The following is a 7959-nucleotide window of genomic DNA, read 5'->3' on the forward strand; positions in this document are numbered from 1 at the left end:
GGAGCAACTAAGCCCGTGTGCCACAACTACTACTGAGCCTGCGCTCTAGAGTCCGCAAGCCACAACTACTGAACCCCGTGCTCCGCAACAAGAGAAGCCACTGCAACGAGAAGCCCACGCACCGCAACGAAGAGTAGCCCCCGCTCATCGCAGCTAGAGAAAGCCCACGTGGAGCAGTGAAGACCCAACGCAGCCATAAATAAATAAATATATAATAAAATAAAGTTTTTTTAAAAAGTGGGGTACTCCTGGCGTCAGGGCAGACTTCTGAACTGCCTCTTTCTTAGCTGCACCGTCTCCACCCAACGTGGGCCGTCCCTCCACTTCTGAACCCTGTTACTTGCCCAGTTTCTGTTGGGCTGGGCTCGCCCTGGTAGGTCAAACGTGCCTGCTCAGCAGTCAGGGATGTGGCCGCTCCGATGGGGGAAGGGGGTTCATTTTCCCAGAGTTGGGAGAGATGCCCCTCAGGGCTCTGAGGCCAAGCCTGGGAGTGGAGTGGCCGGGCCTGCAGCCAGCGCCCCCCTCGGGATCCCTCTGGCCCTCTGGGGAGCTGCAGTCGTGAAGCCGGGGCTCCCCTGAGTGCCTGCCGGGCGCACAGTTCTCGCCTTCTCCCCAAAGTCTGGCAATTGCGGCTGAAGCGTCTGTGAGCCCCCGACAGCCCAGGAACGTTGCTACAAAAACGGTGATAACGTCAGAACCTCGCAACGTGGGCGGCGGGCGGGGCCGGGGGCAGGGCCTCCGCGGGCTGGGGGCGGGGCCTGGGGCAGGGCTTCCTCGGGCCGGGCCAGTCATGGCAGAGGACGCGGTGGGGCGGAGTTCTGCCTCTCCGCGCTCTATATAAGCGGCCAGTGGCAGCGGCTGCGCGCTGCTCGTGACCTTCAGTGTGCCGGATTCAGCGCAATGGCGCCCTCCAGGAAGTTCTTCGTGGGGGGGGAACTGGAAGATGAACGGGCGGAAGAACAATCTGGGGGAGCTCATCAACACTCTGAACGCGGCCAAGGTGCCGGCCGACACTGGTGAGCCTTGGCCAGGGAGGGCCGGGGTGGGAGGGCCGGCGTGGCGGCGCCCTTTCCAGAGTTCTCTTAGCCGGCGTCCGCGTGGTCGTGCACGGCTGGGGACCAGGGCTGTCGGGGTCCGGGCCTTGGCCCCGCGGCCGCAGGACCCGGGGTGTGTTGACGCGGAAAGGCGGGGCCGCATCTCACGGTGCCCTCCGACTGTGGGTCGTCGGGAGGATGGTTGCCCCGGGGCGCGGACGGGGGCTGCACCCGCCGAGAGCGGGGGATGGAAGCGGAGCCCAGCCCCTGCGGGCGATCGGGAGAGGCCGGCGGCAGCCCGGTAGGAGACTGAGTACGGGCTTAAGCTGCCCCCTAGGCGCGGGCTTCGTGCGCCGCCGCACGTAGCCCGAGACTCCTCCCCGCGCCTTGCCTGGGCGGCCGAGTGGCTTTGGCCTCCTGAGCTACCGCTCTGACCCTTTCCCCTCGGCGGCCTGCATGACTCCTGCCTTCCGCGGAAGGGCCTGAGCCATTTGGGAGTGAAGAGCGATCCTACCGCTTTCTCCAGCCTGGAAACGGGAAAGCGCAAGGCCTCTATGAGCCAGTCGACTCGCTGCCACCCTCGGCAGAGTGCAGTCCTCAGCCCTGCCCCTCCCACGCACCTAAGGCACAGAACCCCGGGTCTTATCAAGAGGCATCCCCTTCTGGTTTATTACCCCCAAAGACGCCAGTACAAACCCCAGGAGTTGGCCCCTTCTGCTTTTGCTAAAAACCCTTGCCTGGCCCGGTTCCGAAGGTGGGGATGGGCTATTTTAGAAGGGAGGCGGGGTCGGCCCTCAGAGAATGCTGAGTCTAGGAGGTGCCCAGGCCCAGAATAGCCTGGGGAAATCGGAGCCACAGCTGTTAAAAGAGCAGAGGGCAGGGCAAGGGCCATCGCCTCTCACGGGTACCTGGAAGGCTCAAAGAGTTGGGTCCAGGCCCAGCCTGAGCTGCAGAGTGGACAGAGATTATCGTGCTGGTGTGAAAAAGGGCAAAAGCAGAACTAAGAAAGTGGTGAAGGCTAGGGGGCTCCCGAGCACTGGATGGGGTCTGGGGAATGAAGGCTTCCTGTGACCTCATCCCCTCTGTCACCATCTTATCCTCAGAGGTGGTTTGCGCACCCCCCACCGCCTACATTGACTTCGCCCGGCAGAAGCTAGATCACAAGATTGCAGTGGCTGCGCAGAACTGCTACAAAGTGGCTAACGGGGCCTTTACGGGGGAGATCAGGTGACATGTGGGTGGGTGGTGGACGCAGCCCTCATTATTCTCATGAAGGGGAAAGCGACAGGGTGGGCTCCCTGCTGAACCGTGGCTTGTTCTCTTCCTTTAGCCCTGGCATGATCAAAGACTGTGGAGCCACGTGGGTGGTCCTGGGGCACTCGGAGAGAAGGCACGTCTTTGGGGAGTCAGATGAGGTTAGTAACCAGGAGAGGAGATAAGAGATGGCTTATCCCAAGACAGGTGTCTCACCAAGTCTGTTCCTCAACAGCTGATTGGGCAGAAGGTGGCTCACGCCCTGGCAGAGGGACTTGGAGTAATCGCCTGCATTGGGGAGAAGCTAGATGAGAGGGAAGCTGGCATCACTGAGAAGGTCGTTTTCGAGCAAACCAAGGTCATCGCAGGTATCTGGAGAAAGGGACCTTTGAGCCTAGCCAGGGCTACGGAGGCTCAGAGGGTGGGGTCATATGCCCTGCAGCCTGACTTAATCCCCACGCTGATGCAGGAAATGGGAGGGTGAGAACCCTTGTATCCTTATCGCTTCTGCTCCTGCCCCGATGGTATAGATGCCACTTGGAGTTCCTTTAACGGCCGCCAGGGGTCAGTAGGCCACCGTCACTCATTCCCTGGGGAAACAGCTGGCTATCTCCTTCCTGTTCACCCTTCCACCTGTGATCTCTGTCCCACAGATAATGTGAAGGACTGGGGCAAGGTTGTCCTGGCCTATGAGCCTGTGTGGGCCATTGGTACTGGCAAGACTGCGACACCTCAACAGGTAACCAAGCCCAGGAGCCCTACCCTCATCTCCCCTGCCTTGGTAGAACTGGACAGTCACAGAGACCACCTGGGCCAACCCCTCATTTAAAAGACAGGAGAGGGGAGGGGGAAGGGTAAGCTGGGACGAAGTGAGAGAGTGGCATGGACTTATATATACTACCAAATGTAAAATCGATAGCTAGTGGGAAGCAGCTGCACAGCACAAGGAGATCAGCTCCATGCTTTGTGACCACCAAGAGGGGTGGGATAGGGAGGGAGACGCAAGAGGGAAGAGATATGGGGATGTATGTATACGTATAGCTGATTCACTTTGTTATAAAGTAGAAACCAACACACCGTTGTAAAGCAATTATACTCCAATAAAGGTATTAATAAAAAATAAATAAAAAGACAGGAGAAAAGAGAGTGACATGTCAAAGGACATCCATTCCAGGACCTGGGTGGGATCGAAGCCCCGGTGTTCTATCTCAGATCCCGGGGTTCTTGTCCCAAAACCACTCTGCCTGTCTCCAGTGGTGCCCACGTTTTTTGCCCCTTTGAGTGAAAGTCTTAGTCTAGCTTCTTGTTCTAGGCCCAGGAAGTACACGAAAAGCTCCGGGGATGGCTTAAGTCCAACATCTCTGATGCAGTGGCTCAGAGCACCCGCATAATTTATGGGGGTAAGTGGGTTTGGTTCCAGCCGGAGGTGGAGTGGGCTGAGAACCCGACTGAGTCCTTCTTCGACGTGGAGGTAGGGCTGGAGTACCCCCTCCCATCCCTGACCTCTCCCCCTCTCTTCTCCCTTCCCAGGTTCTGTGACTGGGGCAACCTGCAAGGAGCTGGCAAGCCAGCCTGACGTGGATGGCTTCCTTGTGGGGGGCGCTTCCCTCAAGCCTGAATTCGTGGATATCATCAATGCCAAATAATAAGCCCTGCCCGTCTCTGCTATCCTTCCTGCTGAGACAGGGACTAGGTAGCTCAGAAGCCCAGTAACTGTACTGCCCACCCCCCCCCCCAACCTTCACACATGCTTCTGATGGTGTCACCTGCTGCCTCTTGTGGCCTAATCCAAAATGTACCTCTTCCTTTGCCGTTTACACCCTACCCTGTAATGGTTGGGACCAGGCCACTCCCGCTTCCACTTACAGTATCAGTTGGAACTCAACCTGTCACCAAGGTGGCTTTAGCTTGGCTGAGAGGTGGGAGGGGTGTTTGCTTATGGGTCCCCTCAGTCCCCAGTGAAGGCAGGAGCAAGAACCCATCCTGTCCCATCTCACACCATGAGGTCAGGGGCTGAGAGAAAGTCCTGTCCTCTGCTGAGGCCGGGCTGCTGCCCCCTCCCACGGTGCCGATGCCTGTGTGTGTTGTGTCTGTGAGCAGTCCCGCGTGTGCGGGAAATAAACACCTGGCACTAAGCCTTGGGGTGTGTCCTTCTTCACTGAACTTGTCCAGATCATCTTTTTCCCTTTTGAGGCAGCCACGGGACCCTTGTGCAAAAAAAAAAAGAAAAAAACCCACAAACAGGTTTCTACAGCAGCACATCTCTTCCAACTTTTACTTGCAGAAATGTCTTGTGTACCAGGCTGCCCCAGCCTTGAGTAACAGCTTCCTCCCTTCCACCCTCTGGGTGGCCCTGGGGCTGTGGTGCTCCCCAGAGCTTGGGGTGGGGTGGGACCCAGCCTCACCGGCTTCAGGCAGCTGGTCTAGGCCAGCAGTGCTGCCTCCCCCAGAGGCCCCAGCGCAATCTGTGGTATCACAGGGGTCACCGGTAGAGCAGGTAGCGCTTCATGGCGGGGGGCAAGGGCAGAGCAGAAACGTGGCCTAGCCGCGTATCCCCCAGGGCGTGGCGCACACACAGGCGGCTCAGGTGCAGAAGGGAGTGTGGCTCAGCTGGGAGAGAGAATGAGGGAAAGTAAGTACAGGTGCAGCCACCAGCCAGACATCATCAAACCACGGGGTCCTGCCCAGAGTCCCTTCCGTTTTCCTGCTGCAAGTCTGCTCCCACCTCGGTTCAGGGGAGGTCTAAGGTGCTCTGAAGTTCTGCATCTGCTCTTGTGGTGGACGCATCATGGATCTCACACGTCCCCGGTCGGAGTTGGGGTGAAGCTCTAAATAAGGCCCTCTAAGCAACAGGCCGAGGTGGCTGTGACCGTGGAGCTGGCCCAGGCTTTGAATCCAGAGAGGCCCCAGAGCTGGGGCTGAGGAGGTGAAAGGAAGGGTGGCCCTCCTCCACGCTACAACAGCTCCCATGGGCTACAGGGGAGAGGCGGCCACCCTCTGCTGCAGACTTGGCAACTGCAGAACAGTTAAGTCCACTCAGCCCCAAGGCCCTGCCTCCTTCACTGCTCTTCCAGGTGCCTGGACCTCAACGGCTCCTTCCTGGGGTTTGACTGAGGAAGGAAGTAGGTATGTGTCAGAGTCAGAGCCCAGTGAGCCGGGTACACACTCCGGGCGCCTGGCACCACCAGTCCTCTTCCTCTGGGACTTGTACACCTAGCCCAGGACAAATCTAACCCTTTGCACCTCTGGCTCCAGGGCCTGATCTCTCCTGTGAAGCCCTAATCCCCACAGTGCTTCACTTCATTCTGAGGGTTCACCTCTCACTAGCAAGTTGCTTTCCCAAGGCTTACTTTTACCTCTATGGCTGTTAGGAAGATTGAGTTAGGTAACAGCTGTGAAGACTTAGCCATTCCTGGCACTGAATAGAGGTAGGAGACGAGTCAGATGAAGGCCAGTTCCCTCTGCTCTTGTAAGGCGTTGAGCTTCCATCCCAAAACCACAGACCCCAGTGACAGAACTTACTCTCCCCACACGTGCCCCAGGCCTCACCTCTCCTTTCGCCCAGGTAGCTGATGCGGACCTGGCACTGGCCCCAGACAGCGCTTACTGCTGGATAAAGAGTCCTGCCCTTCAGTCCGCGGAAGGCCGGCCCCAAGTAGGTGCCCCCAATAGCGTAGCCCAGAGTTCCCTCCTCCATATCCAGAACCACCAGCAGCCTCTCCGGCACCTCCAGCTGCTCACCCTGACGTCCGGCTGGATACCGGGGGGCCTCGGGCCCCTTGCTCTGATGGTACAGCTTCCCACGCCCAAGGTCCCAGCCCCACGACTCGCTGTTGCTGCCCAGCAGCGCCGCATAGTGGTCAGCCTGCAGCGGCGCGAGGGCCGTGGCCACGCCCACCACAGCGTGGGTGCCCCTCTGCTCCCGGGGCCAGCTGATCTCCCAGGCGTGCAAGCCCCTCGAGTAGCCCCTCTTACCCCGGGCCGCATCAGTGCTCTGGGCCACGGGCCGCCGTTCAAAGCACAACCCCCCTTCCGTGACCTCGATGTTCTCTGAGCAGTCCTTGGGGTTCCAGCCGTGGCGCCGTTGGGCCCCCAGGTCAGGAGGGGGAGCCGAGAGCAGCTCCTCCAAGCCCTCGGGACAAGACAGGTCAGGGTACAGGGCCTGCGGGGTGTGGGTGTTGCTGCCGCCGCCCCCTGCCGAGGCTGTCTGGCCCATGGAGGTGAGGAGCTGGAGAACTCCCCTAAAGAGGCTTGCTGGGGCGTCTCTCTTCTGAAAGTCGAGCTCTCGGTCGGGATCGACCTAGAGAGGAGTTGGGAGAGAAGAGTGTGTGAAGCGAGGGATCCTGCAGGGGACCCCTCACCCAGGCGCCCCATCCTTTCCCCAGGTTTGCTCACCGCCCCGCTCCTCCCTCTTTGCTCCCCCAAAGCTCCCAGGCCCATCATTACCTTGCCCTCACCCACCTGTCCCGGGCTCTCGAGACTCGCGAGTTCGCCGCCTTTCGGCCTGTCGAGGGACCTTCCCCCTCGCGCGCCCCGCACCCCTGTCACCGCCCTCGAACCTCGCAGGTCTTCCCGTGCCGGGAGGTCGCCGGCCCTCCGGAGCAGCGCAGCCTAAAGTGGCCGAAGCGCGCCGGGCGCAGCCCGCCGGCCTCTTCCGCCGCCAGCACCTCCCCCAGGCCTCGTCCCGCCCCACGGCCCCGCCCCCACGGCCCCTCCGGGCGGTTAACTCTATTGTCACCATCTCAGGTCGCGCTCCGCCCCGAGACCGCGCCCCCGCGGGGCCCCTCGCGGGGCGGTTAACACTCGGCTCCGGCCTAGGCCGCTGGGGGCACGTAGCGCGTAGAGCCCATTCCCGGGCGGTAAACGTCTGGTCACAGTCCCAGGCCGCTCCTCGCCCCGAGGCCCCGCCCCCGCGAGGAGGCGGGCCGGGCGCTTAAATCTTACCCGGCTGCGATGGAGTCCGCCCCTGGCCGCCCAAGCTCGGAGTTAACCCTTTCATGTTATCATCGCTTTGGAGGTCTGTTCTCCACCGTCAAGAACTTTGAGCTTCCTGGGCCAGCAGCTCCTGAGCCCCTAGGGATATGGGACAGGAAGTCAAGGAAGGGCTTCCATTGTGGTGACATCTATTTCCGAGTCCTGGTGATTCTGGGTCACTGTCACTGGGCTGATCTTTTTCTGACCCGGGTTGTGAGTCAGCCTGCTCTGTGCCTGAGGTTCTGAACTCTTGAGTTTCTGGCTCTGAACGGTAGGCGTCATGGGTCTGCGTGCTGTTCTAGCCTTCATCCTACCCGACAATCCATTCCTGAGCTGTCAGCCTCATCTGGTAGAGTGTGTGGATAAGACCTTGGTTGTGAGTGCAGCTATACCACTAATTAGTTCTCTGACCTTGGAGAGGTTGCCAGACTTCTCTAAACCTGTTTTCTCTTACGTAAAATGGGAATAACGATGGTACTTACCTCACAGGGTTGTTATGGAGTTGAGGTAATCCAGGTGAAGCACTTAGCACAGAGTCTGCTGGATAGTTTGTACTCACTAAGCATAGCTGTTCCTGTTTCCTTAACATTTACTTAGTGCCCACTTCATGGAGAGGCAATCTACTATTAGTGGTAAATGATGCCAGCTGTGGAGCCAGGCTGACTGGGTGTGAACACCTGAAGGCCCGTATGCGGGG

The 7959-nt window shown here is 59.5% G+C and overlaps 2 protein-coding genes across 6 annotated transcripts; one reads left to right on the forward strand and one right to left on the reverse strand.

Annotated features, from left to right (window-relative positions):
• The first annotated feature begins 885 nt into the window (after positions 1-885).
• TPI1 (triosephosphate isomerase 1) lies at positions 886-4424 on the forward strand. Its single transcript, XM_027093267.1, is given in 8 exon segments — positions 886-927; positions 929-1016; positions 2138-2261; positions 2365-2449; positions 2524-2656; positions 2942-3027; positions 3601-3688; positions 3819-4424. Coding segments are annotated over 8 exon segments (747 nt in total). The 5' UTR covers positions 886-900; the 3' UTR covers positions 3935-4424.
• A 109-nt stretch (positions 4425-4533) lies between these two features.
• Positions 4534-7637, reverse strand: SPSB2 (splA/ryanodine receptor domain and SOCS box containing 2). 5 transcript variants are annotated; one of them, XM_027093262.1, is made up of 3 exons: positions 6750-7069; positions 5838-6588; positions 4534-4898 (listed from the first exon to the last, which is right to left on the reverse strand). In XM_027093262.1, the coding sequence occupies exons 2-3, from the start codon at positions 6502-6504 to the stop codon at positions 4771-4773; spliced, it is 795 nt and encodes a 264-aa protein (XP_026949063.1). In that variant the 5' UTR covers positions 6505-6588; positions 6750-7069; the 3' UTR covers positions 4534-4770. The 5 variants fall into 5 exon arrangements, with proteins under 5 accessions (XP_026949063.1, XP_026949064.1, XP_026949062.1 ...); XM_027093263.1 differs by lacking the exon at positions 4534-4898 and adding an exon at positions 4942-5398 and having other exon boundaries at positions 6750-7142; XM_027093261.1 differs by lacking the exons at positions 4534-4898; positions 6750-7069 and adding an exon at positions 7233-7637 and having other exon boundaries at positions 4942-6588.
• Positions 7638-7959: the final 322 nt, after the last annotated feature.

This window comes from Aethalodelphis obliquidens, unplaced genomic scaffold, assembly GCF_003676395.1.
Source record: "Aethalodelphis obliquidens isolate GAN/ISIS:26980383/991018 unplaced genomic scaffold, ASM367639v1 scaffold83, whole genome shotgun sequence".
Taxonomy (NCBI): domain Eukaryota; kingdom Metazoa; phylum Chordata; class Mammalia; order Artiodactyla; family Delphinidae; genus Aethalodelphis; species Aethalodelphis obliquidens.

Bases quoted from the DNA above. Each gene is read 5' to 3' on its own strand.
- SPSB2 (XM_027093261.1), bottom strand. From the start codon at position 6,504: ATGGGCCAGACAGCCTCGGCAGGGGGCGGCGGCAGCAACACCCACACC.